This window comes from Elephantulus edwardii, unplaced genomic scaffold (assembly GCF_000299155.1).
Source record: "Elephantulus edwardii isolate Elephantulus edwardi_28Jun2011 unplaced genomic scaffold, EleEdw1.0 scaffold00052, whole genome shotgun sequence".
NCBI lineage: Eukaryota > Metazoa > Chordata > Mammalia > Macroscelidea > Macroscelididae > Elephantulus > Elephantulus edwardii.
The window spans coordinates 6,126,416-6,145,943 of NW_006399802.1; the positions used below are offsets into that span (position 1 = coordinate 6,126,416).

The following is a 19,528-nucleotide window of genomic DNA, read 5'->3' on the forward strand; positions in this document are numbered from 1 at the left end:
CTCTCCACAACCTCGTCAGCATTTGTTGCTTGCTGTTCTGTTAAATTTTGCTAGTCTTACTGGAGTGAGATGATATCTCATGGCTGTCTTGATTTGCATCTCTCTCAGGGCTAGGGATTTTGAACATTTCTTCATGTAATTGTTGGCCAGCTTTTTTTTTATTAGTCCTAAGAGTAGGAGGTTTGATAAAGTGTGTTTCATTCCCAAAGTCATATCAAAGTGTTCGGTTCCAAAGGAGTCCAGAATTAAGATGAATTGATACTGAAAGACGGCAGTAGGCACACTATGAGCTATTGTTGCTGTTCCTTTCCTTTATTGCCTTCTTTTCACTTTTGATGATGTGTCACAGATTTCTCTTTTATTTAATCTAAAGAAAAGTGTTTGACCTCACTACCCCTAGATCCTAGCCACGTGTGTACCACCTAGTCAGTGTGTACCACCTAGTCAATCGTCATCAGTGGAGAAGCCAGAATTCTGGGAGAAAAATTGGAAGTGGATAGAAGAGACCTATTACTAATTAAGTTAATATCAGACTTTAATAAGAAAACTACTGAGGAAGCTAAGGGAGCTCAGCTGGCCTAATGGCAAGAAGCTGCACTGCAATCCAAAAGGCACACGGTTTGAGGACAGTTTGGTATGTTGATCCTTCTTGCTCTGCCAAAAAAATTTTTTTTAGCATTTTGTGATTTTTTTTTGACAGTGCATCAAAATATTTATAGATAAGCACACAGATGAGTGATTATGTCTCAGGCCAGAAAAACTATCACTGATTTATAATTTCATATTCTTAGTCATTCTCTATTCTGTAGGGTTTCTAGTTTAATTATGAAAGTGACTTTTTATCTATATAAGGTTGAATAGCATATTTTAATAGATATGCTATGGCAGCATAAAAGCATTGGCACATTTAAAAGCTTTAGTATTTACACTGGACGAAAGAGTTCAGAATTCACTTTGGACTCCAGGTGTCTGATGATGATTCACTCTGAAAAAAGGCATATTATTTGTGGGGGAAGGGTGTAGAAAGATAAAATATTTATTATGTTGCCCATCAGTCATCCAATATAAATTTAAAAGTACAAAGTCAGACTGAAGGGAAATTGAAAGTAAGCCTTAATGGAGTGACTCTGCATCGTCCAAAAACAATGAGAGCAGTGTCCTGTGGACACCTGCAACTGTATTCCATAGGTCCCTCAGCATTCAGTTTTATCACACATGAGAGACTTGATTAAAACATAATCCCAAAAGTTGAAATGTTAACATTTAGCTTTCTTAGCTGATGTAAGATAGACCTAAGTATAGCTAATGACAAAGTAGAAAGTTTAGAATATAATTTCCTTTGCTTTGTATTGTGGCAACTTAGGAGAAAATTGATTGTAGCATGTATAGTATTAGTAAGTATATGGATGGCTTTGGCAAAATAAGAGAAAACGCCCAAATATTATATTAAATAAGGCAGAGAGGGTTACTTTGGGGTTTTTTTGGTTCTGATTTTGTTTTTTACCGCTTGTAGTAATGGAGGCCCTCCAGAGCTGCAGGGGCAGCCCCTTAATCCTTAAAGGCCCGGGCTCCCCGGGCTCTTCTTCTCTTGTTCTGCCCCCCTTAGCTGGTTTCTGTCTTCTGTGTACGATGGTTACTCAGTTAGAGCAAAGCACGTTCACATTCCAGTTAAGGCAGAATAAACAGAACCATGTCTTCATTTCTAATCTTTTTTTTTTTTCTTCTCTCAATCTATCTTGATCGGTCTCTTTTTCTTTTCTTTTTAAAGAGAATTCTGTTCTTGTTTTATGGGTAAAAGACCGTCTCTCTGTGGTTTTCACTTTTTATGTTTTCTTCTGTTTCCTTGTTTTTGTTTTTCCTTAGTTTCTTTTCTTCTTTCTCTTCTTCTTTGTATGTGTGTATGAGAGAGAGAGAGAGAGGTTTTCATCTTCACTTACCATTTTGTAAGTTTTCTTGGATGACTCTTGATATTTTTGTATGCTGTCCTTGTGCAGGGGCCATGCTAATCTTCTCTGTATTGTTCCAGTTTTAGTATATGTGCTGTCGAAACAAGCACATCGACGACTTGATATTTTTGAGTGCTTTTGGAAGCTGTGTGTGTGTGTGTGTGTGTGTGTGTGTGTGTAGATAGGTAGATAGATGTGTAGCTGTGTAGCAGGTTGGTAGTGAGACCTTGAGGTCTGGAGAGGTGTATAGGTAAGAATCTAATGGTAGATATCAATGTCTGTAGGTCTTACTAGCTATCCAGTTTCTGGAGAGAGAAATCCTCCATGTTTTCTATCTGTCAAGGTGTGTTTATTGTATCAGAGGTGGTTTTTGTAGCAGGTGTAAGGGCAGGTGGAGTGAGGGGAGATATAAATTTATAACCAGTGGAGAGGAAAGCAGGCTAACTCTGCTATTCAGAGATTCCATTTCCGCACTTCGATTTTTCTGGTTTGATAGAAAGTGACTGATTCCGGCCCTTAGCTATGTTTGGTTTTCAGGAGTCCCAAGCTTCTGTAGTTCAGCTCTTCCAGATACTTTTTTATAAAAGTACAAGTTGAGTGTTTACAATTTCCTTTATATCATGTCATTTAACCCTCAAAGCATACTTGGCAACTCACGGCTGTTACGCGTGCGCTGACTCACCATGGCCCCCATAGGCTTTCTGGGGTCATTTATCTTAACAGAAGGAGACTGCTCATCTTTCTCTTGAGGAGTGGTTGGTTGATTCAAACCACCAGACACGTGAGGCCTTCTGTTTAGTAGAGCATCACTAAATCACAAGGAGGTAAAATGGGAGGTTAAGTGGTTCAGTAATGTGCCTCTCAAGTCATGTGAGGAAGCTTCTAATAGTGTCCTGGCGTAGTGTGTGCCTTATAAATGCATGGTGAATGAATGGAATTTTTTTAAAAAAAACTTCTTGTTTTTAGACAGAACAGACTCATGTATGCAAGCATAGAAGTTAAGATTGTATTGGTTTTTTTAGAAGCTACTTATATTACTGGTTCTTTTTATTGACTTTTCACACAACTAAATAAAATCTGTAGGACCTTTTTACTTGAACTGAAGCTATTGAGCCAGGTCATGCCTATTTGTACTTGTGCAGTTGTCTTTTTAACTTTAATACCAAATTCAATATTATTGTTAAGCTTATTTTCTTTTTATCATGTGGAATTATGATCTTTCATCTCTATTAATTATTCCATCCATTTAATATGGTCTGTGAATGTGATAATAGTACATTCTTTGTTTTCAAGTCATTCATGGAAATATTGGACAGGAAAGGGATGGGACATACTGGTACACTACCACCATTTCTCTAAGTCTCTAATTCTCAAATCATCTCTAATTATCTACTATAGGATTTTCCGAAAGATTTACATTAAGATCTTCAGCCTGCAGTGTTTAAAATATGCTTTCTTTTGTGAAAATTAGGTCAATATTTGCTGGTCTCGAAGAGTTTTTCCAATTCTGAGTTCCTTATAAATAAGCAGAATGCTTCTGTGGCTACATTTGCACAATTTTTTGGTTCACTCAAGTGTAATTTCTCTGGGCCTGTTGACTTGAACTCATTCAAAGTGTCTAACTTTGCTCTTACTCCTCTTTTAGTTTTCATTTTCTTCTTAATTATGCTTACTGTAGACTTCTGTGTTTTGAAGACCATTCTCCTCAATAAAGACAAAGATATAATGAAAATGGAGTTAAATAGTTTTACTTTCTCTCCTGCTTATAGTAACAGAATATACACTATCATTTGGTACCTTTCAGACATCATTGTTCAGATACCAGCTCATTTACTCCCTATGGAACATACTCTGATTGATGTCATCATCAGTCAGAGGTGAAGACACCGTCTTTACATAGCAGTGGGCTGTGTAAACGTTAAGGTTCATAAACTTACTATTCACCATTTTATTTACTATAAATGTCCATGATCTTTAGAGAACTCCAATGGTAAAATTAAAATCTTCCTCATACGGTGTTGTGAAGCTTGATATTATAGAGAAGGAAAAAAAGAGAACAAAAAACCCTACATGTGAGGTTGATACTTGAAAATGGGTTATTAGCAAGTCAGTTAGCTGTTAAATTTTAATAATAGGTAGTGTTTACAGTGATGCAATTTCCATAACAATGAAAAATTATTGTAATATAACTAGCAGATCATTATATAGTGATTTTTTAATTCAAATTTGCATAATATTTATTTTATGGATTATTGTTAGTAAATTGCAATTATTTTTAGTAAAACTAATATTATTGTATAGTAATCTGAATCATAATGAAGATATTTGTAGATGTAAAGGGGTAACTCAGTGATATTATTCTGGAATAGTAAATAAAGGGGAAAAGGAATGAATTATAATGTGATAAAATATGTATATCCAGTGCAAGGTCATTATGGGTCACAGACAACTTGACAGCACATAACAACAACAACACTACTATTGATAAGAATGACGTTAGTGAAAAGTTTCTTAAACCCACAGCCATTGAGTCGGTTCCAGCACATAGCAACCTTCTCTCTCCAGTTTCCAAGGCTCTAAATCTCTACAGGAGGAACTACCCACCTTTCTCCCATGGAGTGAGTAGCTGATGGATTCAAATTGTCAACCTTTTGACTAGCCACCCAACACATTTTAGACCTTGTTAGAGTTGATAACTTTATCAAATAAAAACCAGCCAAAGCACTTAGATGTTGGTAATCTGAAGAGGAGGCTAGTTCTATAACCAGTCATAAACTTTCTGAAGGGGTTTAGGAAAAATGGGTTGATTGTCGAAACGGCTTTCCTAGCCATAGCTTTGTCTTCCACTACATGGCTGTATGAGAACATGCAGATAAGGTGTATGGACTTCTAATGAAGGCATTAGCTAGTTAACATCCTACCAGGCTTAAATTCAGTAGGTTTAGTGGCGGAATATTGGACTGTCACTACTAGCAAGAAAGAAGCAGAGAATGTAACACTCATCTTTTGGAGCCAGAGATTCCTGTCCAAGTTCAACTGGGACCTAGACCAGAACAGCAGCAGCAACAATGGAGAACCAGAGGCCAACGTGAGACCGAGCAGGCCTGGACTGCGGCCTCATAGAGCCAAAGCCAAATGCCTCACCTAAGTTATGTGAAGATTGAGGGGGAGACACCATAATTGGCAGGACCAAGAGAGCTTTGTAACACTGGCCTAAAGCTGTGAGGCTGAAGGTCAAAGACTGCAGATGTGCGTGAGAAGTATCCTCAATGAAGAATTGGATTCTGTTTATAACCGAAATTGTGACCTGTTAACTTCCCTAAAAAACTCCATAACCATGAGAGTTCTGCATGGCCATTACAGTGGATTAGTGGGCTCAATAATAGAGCATCAATAGACCTGGGAGGGATGATTGGTGTTAAAATTGACACAAGTAGGTGCAGACTGTGTGCGGTGTGTGGCCACAAGGGAGTTGGTTTTGTGCTGTGGATGTTGCTCATGGGCTGTTCACCCTTGTGGAGTCAATAGAAACCAGCCCTGGTTGCACTCATGCCATCCACACTCTTTTTACAAAGGGCTGTCACATGGGAAGATATTGTTGTGAGGTGCCATCGTGACCCAGTGTCCAGCAGAACTAAATACTATCTGATTCTTTGCTATCTCACAGTCTTTGCTGTATTTCAGCCCACTGTTGCAGCTGCTATGTCGTTACATTTCATTGAGAGCTGTCATCTTTTGTGCTGATCCTCTCCTTTACCATGTGTGATGTCTTTCTGCAGGGACTGACCCCCTCAATAACATGTCCAAAATTATGTGAGGTTCGCCATAGATTCTAAGGAGCACTCTGGCTGCACTTCTTCCAAAATAGATATATTCATTCTTTTGTAAGTTCATAGTATATTTAATATGCTTGGCCAACACTATTAGTCTTAGGTCTGTTGTTCACAGAGTTGCTGCAGGTTAGAGTTGACTTGTTAGTACCTCACAAATAAAGAAAATAGCTCTTGTTTTCTGTTAGTATCTTAGTGCTCTTAATTATATTTCAAATGCTTTATTTATGTCTTAAATTATTTTAAATATGTATATTTTTTAAGTACCTTTCCAATACTGTAATCTGAAATTCAACCTAGTTGATTGGAGTTCATATTATACTGACTTGCTCATAGCGAGTTGTTTTCTCTGGTGTTTTATAATTTTAGGTTGTAAGCTCATATTTAGTGGAGCTGTATTTGTGAGAACTATATGTTAAAGGTAAGAAGAGGTCCTTAGGTGATGCAAATGATTTGTACTTATTACTAATGGCAAAGGTGATGGTTTGAAAGAGTTAACTTAAGGCCAGATCCCAGCAAGATGGTATTGGAATTTGTTTCTGCTGAATGGGAATCCAAGAAAACTTGACTAAACCTATACTCAAACCAGGAAGCAGTCCTCAGAACAGAGCAAGGAAACACTTCATGGTTCAAAATCAGGAAAGGAGTGTGTCAGGGATGTGTCCTGTTTCCATACCTTTTCAATCTGTATGCAGAACAGATCATTTGGGAGGCTGGGCTTTATGAGGAGGAACAAGGCATCAGGATTGGAGGAAGACTCATCAACAACCTGAGTTATGCAGATGACACATCGTGTTTTCTGAAACTAAGGAGGTCAAGAAATGCAGAAGGTCAAGAACTATAGTCTTCAATATGGGTTGAAGCTCAACAAGAAGATAAAGATTCTCATCACTGGGCCAATTGGCAACATTATGATAGATGGAGAAGAGATTGAGGTTGTTAATAATTACAGCTTGCTCAGCTCTATAATCAACACTTTTGGCACCATCAGTCAGGAAATAAAAAGACAAATTGCACTGGGAAAATCTGCTGTCAGGGACCTCTCCAGAGTACTGAGAATCAATGATGTCAGTCTAGAGACTAGTCTAGAAACTAGACTTGACTTAAGGTGTGCCTGATCCAGGTTATGGTCTTTGCAATTACTTTCTGTGCATCAGAGAGTTGCACAATGACTAAGAATGACAGAAGAAGAATCAATGCCTTTGAGTTGTGGTGTTGGAGAAGAGTCTTGACATACCATGGACTACCAAGGAAACAAATAAATCTGTTTTGAAGCAGGTAAAACCAAATTTCTCCTAGAAACTACAATTTTGAAGCTCTGTCTCACATACTTTAGGTATGTGGCCAGGAGGGACCAGTCCTTGGATAAGGACATTATTCTTGGAAGGGTGGAGAGACAGCACAGGAAAGGAAGACTCCATATGAAATGGAGGTATTGGGAATAGGTGTGTCAGAGTCAATGAGACTGGCTCAGAATAGGGCAGGCTTCAGAGCTGATGAACATAGGGTCACTGTGAGTCACAGGCAGCTTGCCAGCACATAACAACAATAACATGTGCCCATATGAAATCTATACCTAGACAAAAAAGCTGTTGTCTGATCAGAGCAAGGGAACACTGCGTGGTTTAAAATCAGGAAGGGTGTGCATCAGTGTTGTATCTTTTCTCCAAAGTTATTTAATCTGTATGCTGAGCAAATATTTAGTGAAGCTGGACTCTATGAAGAGGAATGTGGCAACAGGACAGTAAGAAGACTTATCAACAACATGTATTATGCAGGTTACACAATCTTGCTTACTTTAAAGTAAGAAGATAAGGGATTACAGCCTTCAATGTGGATTACATCTCAAAATCAAGAAAACAAAAATCCTTGCCACTGGGCCAAAAGGCAACATCATGATAAGTGGAGACGGAATTGAAACTGTCAATTATTTCATCTTACTTAGATCCATAGTCACCTTGGTACCAGAAGTCAGGAGATAGGAGTTTGGCAAGTCCATTGTCAGGGACTTTTAAAATACTGAAGAGCAATAAGGCTAAGGCTAAAGTGTGCCTGATTCAGGTGGTTATCTTCTCCATTACTTCCTATGCATCCAAGAGGTAAACATAAGGCTGATAGTAAGGTAGGTAATAAGGATGACAGAAGAATAATAATGGATGGCTTTGAGTTGTGTTGGAGAAGAATACTGACTATCCCATGGACTGTCAAAAGAATTAATAGGTATATCTTGGAAAAAGTATAGCCAGAGTGCTCCCTGGAGGCAAGGATAGCAAAGCTTCATCTCTCATACTTTGAGCATGTAGCTAGGAGAGGCTACTCCTTGGAAAGTGATATCATGCTTGGAAAAGTGGAGGGTTGGTGAAAGAGAGGAGATGTCCCAGTGAGATGGATTGACGTGGTGATTGCAGCAGTGGGCTCAAGATGATGATGATGGCGAGGGATAGGACAGGATTCAAGTCTGTTGTTCAGGGGGTCACTATGAGTCATACTCAACTTGATGGCACCTAACAACAGTGACAACAGTGCCCTATGCACTAATGCAGGGATAACTTTTCAAAGTAACATTTTTAACTTAGAGGCTTTTGAATCTTGTAAGTAGCATGCATTATAAGATGTTGTTGCTATGTGCCATTGAGTAGGTTGTGATTCATAGTGACCCTGTGTACAATAGCTCTGAAACCTGCTCTATCCTGTGCCAACCTTATTGTCTCTAACACAGTTACCTTCCTTACACCAGTCAATGAAGAGAGTTAAAATACTCAAAAGGGACTTCATTATTTTGATCAAAACCCCAGACCAAGACATACAAGGTTTCTTATTGATCCCCTATATGGATAGGTAGGTGATTTTTAGTGCACCCATTTTCTGAACATGTAGCCCTTCATGGATCCATGGAAGTTGAAGTTCAGTTCCCCAACTTTTTTAGGACAAAGGTTTCAACCATTGTCTTCTTGTGGCATTGCAAATTCAAGACCTACAGTATTCTTCAGCCTCCTCTGGGTAATTGGTAATTACAGCATTTGTTAAAGTTTACTGCTCTGGCTTTCTGTTCCAACTTAATTTTTTTTTTCTCTGTGGGGATTTTCCCAAGGTTCTTACATGCACAACTTTGTATTTAAAAAGAGTGTTTATTTCTGGGACTTTAGTAGCAAGAGGGAGGATTTCAGTTTATTTTGCATGCTACATTGCCAGAAACAGAAGTCAAGATGGATAATTATAACGACGCTATAAAGATTTCTGCAAGAATTCATTTCTAGAATAAAGATGTGTTGATTGCCTGCTGTAGCCTTCTAACATCAAGACGAGGGAGACTAATAAGCATCTGCTCTAGGCTGATTCCTCTGAAGCAGAAGTCAGACACACCTTCACTCTCTAACCTTTGTTCTGGGTCTGACACCACCTCTCTTTCCTACAGCACTCTCTATTTCTCTGCTGGGTTTGAGGATTCAGTACAGTAGCCACATAGAACTCACAGAACCATACTCATTATTACAGAGTTTGTTAGGTCAGTTAACAGGTTACAACTCAGAATCAACTTGGAAGTGACAGGAAGAACTTAGGAGACAAAAGAGAGCTTGCCAATCAAGCGGCTCCCAACCAAGAGCCTTCAACTCCTCCTAAGCCTGTAGGCAGTCTCTGCTGGGATCTCTGCTGCTGGCCTTGTTTGAACAAGTGTTACTGTTCTTTAGCTTTCCTGATAGGTGTCTGATGGCCCCTTACTGTGCCAAGAAATCTCGTGCCTGAAGGCACCAAGCTGCTTTACTCTGTGGGTTGTAAGCTATGGCAGCTGTCTGCTGGTCCCTTGCTGCTGGTGGTTTTGTTGTTGTTGTTGTTTTATGTGTGTGCCATGGCCAGTGTTATAGCTCAGTCCCCTAAGTCTAGGATATTCTCAGCATAGGGACCCTGAACGAAAGTATAGGCTCTGCTTCCAGCATCTCTTAATATTAATGAGCTCTCCCCTCCTCTGTGGGGTTGAATTGGCTCTTTTTAAGCCCAGCGAGATGGCAAAGCTGAACAATCCCCTTAGCAAGTCAGAGGCAGCTTATTTGCATAGTCACTGTCCAGTTCCTGCAAGAGAGTTTAACATACCCTATTTGCACATTCTCAGCCAATCATTTTGTGAGAGTTACAAGACTAGCTAGAAAATCATACAAAAGCAGTTCACTGTACTGTGCCTGCTCTGCGCCTGACCCAAACCTGTCACTGTTAGAAATGTAGTGATGAATGAAACAGACATAACCCCCTGCCTTCTTGAAGCTCAGGTTTTAGTTAAAGGGAACTTATGAAACAGTTCAGTTGTAGTTGAATGTTGCCTGGCATTGCTTTATCCTTGTGCACCTTCTATTTAGGGAGCTCTGGGGATATAGTCTGTGGGTAGTTGTACTGCTAACACAAAGGTGGTGCTTCTGTCAGTTCGAATCCACCAATGGCTCTCAAGGAGAAAGAATATTCAACCTGAATCCTTCTGATCATAAGGAGATTTTTGAAAGTATTTCTTTGAGTTTATTATGTTTAATCTATTTTATTTGTGTATGAAGGATGGAGAGAATGAAAATAAGCAAGAATGAATCAAAGAAGAGAAGATGCTAGTCTAGATGATAACATGATTATGATAAAAACAAAAGGGGGAAATACGGGAAGCCAAACTATACCAAATATTATATGAAAACCCTTGTTCAGGAATTGAAGGAATTACAGATTTATAAGTTAAGATTTCTCTTGTGACAGATCACAGAAAATGAGCTGTTTGTTCCCTGCAGACAGGAGACAGCTAGGGGTCACCTACAGTTACTTCCTGAGCTAGAGTTCACCCTGAGGCATCAAGGCAATCCTTAAGGGTAAACGCCCTGGAGGGTCAGCTGTGAGTTGGCTCTAACTCATGGTAGTGAGTCAATGTGACTTCCCAGTTACATATGGAAGGATGTTGTTGTTGTTAAGTGCCATCGAGTCGCAGGCGACTCATAGCGACCCTATGAAGGAGAGTCCTTGACGCTTGGGTGCCTTTCATACTCTCTCCAGGTTCATAGGGTTTCCGGAGGCAAGCTATTATGGAAGTGGACGCCACTCCTCCCTCCTCCTCTTCTCCTTTTGGGCTTAGTTACACGAATCTTTGTATGCCCCAAAAGTCTCTTGTCACAGTTTGAAACCATATCTTTTTTTCTCTAAGTTAGCTGCCACTGTTGGTCACTTTCTTCTTTATTTTCACTTTAAGTTTGGATAGGTGAGTGAGAATTCCTTGATAAATGGAATAATTTCTTTAGTGATGAATTAAATTCTTTTCCTCTTTCTTTTGTGCAGTACCAGAGGTGCAGAATCTGGGACAAGTTGCACGAAGAGCATATCAATGCAGGACGTACAGTTCAGGTGAGGATTTTTCCTAAAGAATCACTGTGAAAAAGACTGAGTAAACGACTGTGTAAAAAGACTGAGTCATCTGTGCTAGAGTGAAAACCCATGTAACGGCATCACGTGTGTAACGCTTCCTCAAGGATGTGTTTCAAATAGGAATTGATAGAGAAAAACATCGTGTGTATTTTTGTTTGTCTGTTTTTAAGATTTATTATTAATTTCAATGAAAATTTACAGAGACTTTGGATTTCCATTCATACATTGTTGCACTTTTTCCCCCACCTAACCCTCCCCCCAGTACACTACCCTCTTGGAAAAGTAAAATTCTTTCATTGTCTTACAATACATCCCCCCCCTCCCCCCGGGTCCACTCCACTATGCAGCCTTCACTCTGGATTCCTGTCATGACAAAAATACCTAATAACATATCCCTTTAAACAGTTTTCTCCCTCATCTGTTTCAATTCAGTATATATTATTTATCCCCATCTTTCTCAGTCTCCCCCAACCCCAAGGTCAGTCCTATTCTACAACAGTGGCACCACGCAGTATTTGTCCTTTTGTAACTGAGATACTTCACTCAGCATAATGTCCTCCAGGGTCACCCATTTTGAATAATATTGCATGAGTTCCTTGTTTTTCAATGCAGTGTAGTATTCCATTGTGTGAATATACCACAGCTTCTCTGCCCATTCGTTTGTTGATGGGCACTTAGGTTGTTTCCAACTTCTTGCTGTTGTGAAAGCTGCGATAAACATGGGTGTGCAGTCATGTGTATTTTTAAGATTCTGGTTTGTGTTCCCAGCCTTTCTCTAGAAATCATACATCAACTTTCATAGTCGGTGCATATCCCAGAAGCCTTATCAACAATACTCGTATTACCCATTTAAAAAAACAAACAAACAACTTTGCTAATTGGAAAGTTAAAATAATTCTATTTTATTGTTTTAATTTGGCTGTTTTTTTTAATTGTTGCTTTAAAGGGCAAGATTTTTGGGGTATATATGTGTGTGTATCTACACACACATCCCCCCATACACACACCTACACACCCTTGGATCGGCATATTTCTTTTATGAATTGGCTCTTGCATGTATTCTGTTATGTTGCTGTCTTTTCTAAGAGCTTTTATTTTGAAGATCCTGATCTGTTATAACATGTGCTATAGATATTCTTTGTCAATCAAAGATTTTAAATTAGTATCTTTACAAAGGTTCAAAACTCAATGCAGTTAAAAAATGCCTAAAAGTGTCCTACCCTTTTCTATTCCAAGTCCTGCTTAGAAGAAACTTTTGTGAACTATTCTGGCCATTTTTCTAGGATGCTATTTATTTCCTTATTCCTAAATCCCTTGTAAAGACTGGTATTTCTGGATTAGTCCGTTCTGGGCCCTATCTGTTCACCTCTTGCTGAGGTAGATAGAGATTTCAGTTGTCCGTAATCTCCTGCTTTCCTTTCCTCTATATAATTACATACATACAGACTACAATATTTGGTTAAAGTAGTAATCAATATATAATTATTTTGATTATGAAAATCTTATTTCCTGCCAAACCAAATTGTGAAATATGGCACAGCTCTGCTTATCTGAGGTTAATAATTACCTGGTTGGGTTTTTAAAATCGCCTGGTCTTCTGTGTATTTGTAGCTAATTTTCTAAAAACTATTCCATTTCTCTGCTATATAATATCAATTATATTTATAGCATATGTTTAGATAAATCATGTTTATCCTATATCCTGAGGACTTTGCTCTTGAAGACTCTCTTCCTTTAGTTGCAGTACGTGAACTTACTCTCTCAGCTTGTTGTACAGCTGCTGTGGTGAAATTCTCTTAACTGTTCCTCTGTGTTCAAACCTCTTGTTTATGGAGAACATGTCTTCCTCCTTTTTATTTAACTCTATCATTTTGTTGGAGTACATCGCCTGCTCTTTTAGTACGTTGGGAGTCAATTTTTAAGTCCTTGTGTGTCTGGAAAGCACCTTTATTCTCCCCTTTCATGTGACTGCTAATTACACGAGGTATACAATGCTAGAGGGAATCATTTCCGTTTTAAGGGTTTTCTAGTTTTTCTCAGTCTTTCTCTTACGACTGCTGTCATTGCTTTTTTCCTCTGGGAACTTTTGTGATTTTCTGTTTGTCTCTAAGATTTTGAAATTTTATAATGATATAACATTGTGCCGGACTGTTTCAGATACAAACATTTGTGTTCCTTATTTTTATTTTTAAGGAAATAGCCTTAAGTTATTTATTTGATAGTTTATTTCTTTGTATTTTCTCTTTCCACTTTTTGAAACTCATCTATCAAAAAATGGAACGAAATCTGCCCATTTACTTCTATATTGTCTTTGGTTACTGTTACACACTAAAGTGACAGACTTGAATAGCTGCTAGAGACCATATGGCCCCGCAAAGCCTAAACTGTTTACTGTCTGGCCCTTTCTTAAAAAAAAAAAAAAGTATGCCCATTCCTCTTCTACTGAATGTTAGAACTCTTTGATAATCTAATTTTCTTTTTTCTGGGTGATTTCTGCAACGTTTTCTATAGATCTTTTTACTGAATTCTTTGTATCTGTTAGAGCATTTCATTTTCAAGAACTTTTTCTAAGCTCTAAAAGTGCTTTCTTTTCTTTTTATCACAGCACTTTGTGGATGCGATAGTGTCTTCTGTCTTCTGAAGCACAGAAGAGCTTGTGTGTTGCTGTCTAACACTAGTGGTTTCCCCTTGTGGTTTCACTTAAAGGCATTTTGGAAAGCTGGCATTTTCATTAGAAGGACCTTTAACTAACTGAAGATTATTTTAATTTCATTTTTTTAAAATTTTTTTATTTTATTTTTTTAAATTTTATTATTTTTGTGTGAGTGTACCGTCAAATCAGATCTGACTGGTACAGGGGAAGATTGTCCCTCCTTCCCTGGCAGAGCATTTGGTGGATTCGAACCGTGCGCCTCTGGGATTGTAGTTGCAGCTCCTTGCCAGTAGGCCACCAGAGCTCCCCTTTAATTTCATTTTTTAAAGAAGAATGCTCATCCTTTTCCTAGGCCAGCAGACACTTAAAGAAGCAGTTTAGTGAAGGCTGCTGGGCTGTCACATAATTCCCTGCTTTTAGTCTGTGCCTGTTGTTTCTAAGTGTCGAGCCTGTTTCTGCACACGATTCTTTCTTTCTTTCTTTTTGGGGTTTTTTTTTGTTGTTATTATTCTCTATTGTGTAGTCAATAGATTGGGATAGAGTAAAGTTAGTGGTCCCAAGAAGCCTAGGAGGTGAAGTTTTTACTAAGCTACTTTTCTAAGTGTGATATCCTCCTCTGGCCTCTCTTGGTAATATGCCCAAAGTATGTGACCAAGTCCCTCTACCTTTGCTTCTAATACTCAAGTTACACTTCTTCTAAGACAAATTTGCTTGTTCTTTTGGCAGTCCATGGTATATATTCATTATTCTTTCTTGACATCACAGTTCAAAAACATCAGTTCTTTTTCAGCCTTCCTTGTTCATTGTCCAGTTTCCCCATGCTTATGAAGCAATGGAAACTACCCTGCTGGGATCCAGGGTTCCTTTGTCTTTAAACTGATGTCCTTGCTCATCAGCACTTTTAAGGGGTGTTTGGCAGGGGATTGACCAAGTGCAATATGGTGTTGGATTTACTGACTGCTGCTCCCACAGGTGTTGATTGTGGATCCAAACAGAATGAAATCCTTGACAACTGCAGTCTTTTCTCCATCATGATGTTGCTCATAGACTGTTGGTCCAATAGTGAGGATTTGTGTTTTCTTTCTGTTGTGGTATAATTCACACTGAATTTGATCACACAGTGTTTGATCTTTTCAGCAAGTGCTTCATGTCCTTCACTTTCAGCAAGCAGAGTTGTAACAGTTGCATCTTACTGCTTGCTAAGCACTTGAACTAAAATTGGAACGATACAGAGAAGATTAGTATGGCCCTGGTACAAGGATAGCATGTAAACTCATGAAGAATTCCATATTTTCATTCCTTGGAAAAGAGACATCATACTTAGGAAGGTAGAGAGTCAGTGAAAGAGAGGAAGACTTTTTATGAGATGGATTAGCACAGTGACTGCAGCAATGGGATCAAGTATATCAGAAATGATGAGGATGATACAGGATAGGACAGGGTTCAGATCTGGTGTTCAAAGGATCTCTATGAATCATATTCACCTGGACGGCATGTAACAACAACTACTAGACGATGAGCCTAAAGAACAGAGATTATGTCTTTATGTATTTTCAGAGTACCTTATGCCTAGAAAGCTTCAGTGTTTATTACTTTGTACTGCCCATTTTAATGTCATTGAGAGTACTATGAACTGGATTTCTTAGAGTCATCACTGTTTAATCATATAAAAGTCACATTTTTTCACACAAATTATGATCAGATGTTTATTTACTGATTTTTAAACATGTTGTTGTTGTTGTTATGTGCCGTCGAGTCGCTTGCGACTCATAGTGACCCTATGTACAACAGCCCTAAACTCCACTCTGTCCTGTGCCAATTGCACTGTTTCTGACACTCTCATCCCAATTATCCCAGTCACTGAATCAGTCCACCTCATAGAGGGCCTTCCTCTCCTGCACTGTCCCTCCACTCTCCCAAGCATGATGTCCCTCTCTAAGGACCAGTCTCTCCTCACAACATGTCCAAAGTATGTTAGACGGAGCCTCAGAATACTTGCCTCCAAGGAGCCACCCGGTTTAACCCTTTCCAGGACAAATCTGTTTGTTTTTCTAGCAGTCCATGGTATTCTCAGTACTCTTCTCCAGCACCACAGCTCAAAGGCATCAATTCTCCTTCTATCCTCCTTGGTCATTGTCCAACTCTCTGATGCATAACAAGTGATTGCGAAGACCATGGCCTGTATCAGACGCACCTTAGTCTCCAGAGAGACACCATTGCTCTTCAGCACTTTGGAGAGGTCCCTAACAGCAGACTTTCCCATGGCAATGCGCCTTTTAATTTCCTGGCTGCTGGTGCCAAGACTGTTGACTATGGAGCCAAGCAAACTAAAGCTGTGTACAATCTCAGTCTCTTCACCATTCATCCTGATGCTGCCAATTGGTATGTTTAAATTATTGATCTCCATCTGGCACAAAAGATATATGTAAGCCACTAAAATAGGGGGATTGATCAAGGGTTATATCCAAATTTTATTCACGTCTGCCATGAATTTGTGAATAGGCTTATTCTTGCTAGTGGAAATTGGTTTAATGACAAAAGGGTTTGTTTTTTTTAATCTACTAGCTTGTGCTATTTATTTTTGGACAATTTCATTTCATGAATAGTTACAGATTTTTTATAGTCATTATTATTAGATTCATATAGTAAGATATATTCTTTGATTTTTTGTGTTTCTTTAAGCTCTTTTTATGCCTATTATTGTGAATTTTTTATCTTTGTAAATAATAGTATTTCATACATACAAAATAATACGTTAAGTATGTATGTAAGCTGTAAAGTAGAATAAGTTTTAAAAAAGCTATAAAGTAAAACAAATTCAAACCTTGAGTTACAATACTCAGAGATGCTATGGGCAAAATCTTGAATGATCCAGGAAGCATAAAAAGATGTTGAGAATGCATAGAGTCATTGTACCCCAAAAGAATTGGTCATCAATGAAATGTATCAAGAAGTCACATATGATAAAGAGCCAGTGGTGGTAGCAAAGATGTTCAAGCTGCCTTGATGATATTGGCAAAAAATAAGTCCCTAGGAATTGTTGGGATACAGATTGACATGTTTCATGTAGAAGATGCATCCCTGGACAGACTCAGTAGTCTGTGCCAAGAAATGTGAAAGATAGGAAACGATACATTTTTTTGACAGATGGCCAACTGTTCTTAGTGAGATTTCTTCCCATTTCTAAGAATGGAGAGCCAATTGAATGTGGAAATTATCTAATCGTATCATTGATATCATATTGCAAGCAAAATATTGATGAAGATTACCCAAAAAGGCTAGAAAAGTACATTGAAATAGAACTACCAGAAGTTCACGCTGGGCTTAGAAGAGGCTATTGCACCAGGGATATCAGTGTTGATTCAGATGGATCTTGGCTGAAAGCAGAGAATGCCAAAAGAATGTCTGTTTGTTCTTCTGTTAGCTATGCAAAAGCATTTGTGCAGATCACAAGCTATGGCTAACATTGAGAAGAATAGGAATCCTCCCAGAACACTTGATTGTACTCATGTGAAACTTATACTAAGACCAAGAAACTGTTGTCGGAGCAGAGCAATGGAACACTGCATGGTTTAAAAATGGGAAAGGTGTGCATGAGAGCATGTATAATTTCTCCATACCTATTAAAATTGTTGAATACAAATACACCACCTTACTTGCTGAAAGCAAGCGGGATCTAAAGTGATTACTGTGGGTGATCAAGCATTACAGCCTTCAATATGGATTGATCTCAATGGCAAGAAGGCAAAAATCTTGATCACTGGCCCCATAAGCAACATCATGTTTGCTGGAGAAAAGATTGAAGTTGTCAACAATGTCCTTTTCCATGGATCCATAATCAGTACCTTTGGTACCAGCAGATAAGAGATCAGGAGACATATTACATTGGGACAGTCCACTGCCAGGAGCCTCTCCAAAGCCTAGAAGAACACTTATGTCTATTTAAAGAGAAGACTAAGGTGCATCTGATTCAAGCCATAGTCTTTTCAGTCACTTGCTATGCATCTGAGCTAGACAATAAGAACGATAGAAGAAGAATTGATTCCTTTGATGTTGGAGGAGAGTACCGAATATCCCGTGAACTGCCAAAAAGTCAAACTTATATCTTGGAGAAAGTGCAGCCAGAGGGCTCCTGAGAGGCAAAGGTGGAAAAAGTTGGTCTCATATTTTGGGCGTATTGTTAGGAGAGACTGTTCTTGGAAAGGGACATCGTGCTTGGAAAGATGGAAGGTCAGTGAAAGATAAGGAGATCCTCAACGAGATGGGATGGATTGACAGTGACTCTGACAATGGGCTCAAGGATGTCAGAGATGATGAGGATGGCACAGGATAGGACACGGTTCAGATCTGTTGTTCACAGGGTCGCTGTGAGTTGTACTCGACTGGGTGGCACCTATCAATAACAACAGCAATAACAATACTAAGTTAGAAAATATAGTTAATACTAGTGAACTTGCCACCTTGCTCAAACCATTCCAGTACTTAAATTATCTACATACGTATTCCTTGTCATGCCATCCATTTGTGTCCTTCAGAAGTAACCACTGTCTTGACTTTTGGACTCGCATTCTCTTCACTTTTTAAATCAATAATTTGATCTAATTTCTATGGTTTTAATAATATATTGTATAGCTTTGTTTTTATTTGAGCTTCATAAAAATGCCATCATTGTCTGGAAAGTCTTCTGCGATTTGGTGTCTTTCCCTTCACATTAGATTTCTAAGATTGACTCAGGCAGCTTATATAGCTTATTGCTTTGGCACTCATCCACCCCTACTGACCACAATTCCAAAATTATTCTTTTTAAAAAAATGGTCTGGAAGTGCTTTTTTTCTTTTTAGAAAGCATGTACAGTTTTAATTTTTTTAATTATTTTATTTAAATAAGGAGAATTCTTTCATATGGAAAGAGCTAGTTCAATCACATATTTGAAAGGAGAAACAATAGATGCTGAACCTGGGCGAAAGGGCAAAAGGCGAGGGCCACGAGTGGCCTGGATGGAAGTGCTTTTTAAACTCAGGTTGATAAAAGGTACTCTTAATGTCTTAATGTTGTTATGTACCATCAAGCTGGAACGCACTCAGTGGGTTTTCAGAGGAAGTAAATCACACGGAAGAGGATTGGTTCTTTTTCTTCCATGGAGCAAGTGGTAAATTTAAACTATGTGCCTTTGAGTTGGTAGTGTAACTCCTTACCACTAAGCCACCAGAGTGCCCTTAATATCTTTATGAGATATGCTCATTTGATATTTGCTGAACACATGGATGGAGACCTTTTTCTTTTTAATTTTTAGTCTTGCTGTTGATCTTGTCAATATTTCTTAAGGTACACATTTCTTTTGGTATCTTCTATGTTGAAATAGTAAGTGTAAAGTTATTACACTTGCCTTATTAATACCTGAGTAGTTAGGTAAGTACAAGAAAAATCCAGATTTATTTTAATTAAATGGTGCAACCCTGGAGCCCTTAATAATAAATTATATGATGTCTAGAATGTGTTTACTCGAGGCTGTTTAAATGTTTACCAGGGGACTTATGTTCCGTGTTTGTAAAGAAATCAGATTAATTATTATGATACCAAATGTTTTCTGCTGTACACAATTTGCTCTCAAAATTACATGTTGTAAAAACACATTAAGAATCCTTAAATCAATATTGAACAAAGGCAAATATATGCATAGCCACTCTTCTTTTAATCATTAAATACATAATTAG

The 19,528-nt window shown here is 38.4% G+C and overlaps 1 protein-coding gene across 1 annotated transcript in view; it reads left to right on the top strand.

The window, feature by feature from the left end:
• STX17 (syntaxin 17) overlaps positions 1–19,528 on the top strand; it is a 54,757-nt gene that overhangs the window by 4,640 nt on the left and 30,589 nt on the right. The window contains exon 2 of the mRNA XM_006886877.1: positions 11,075–11,140. Within this exon, the coding sequence (XP_006886939.1) occupies positions 11,075–11,140 (66 nt within the window). The remainder of the gene's footprint in view (positions 1–11,074; positions 11,141–19,528) is intronic.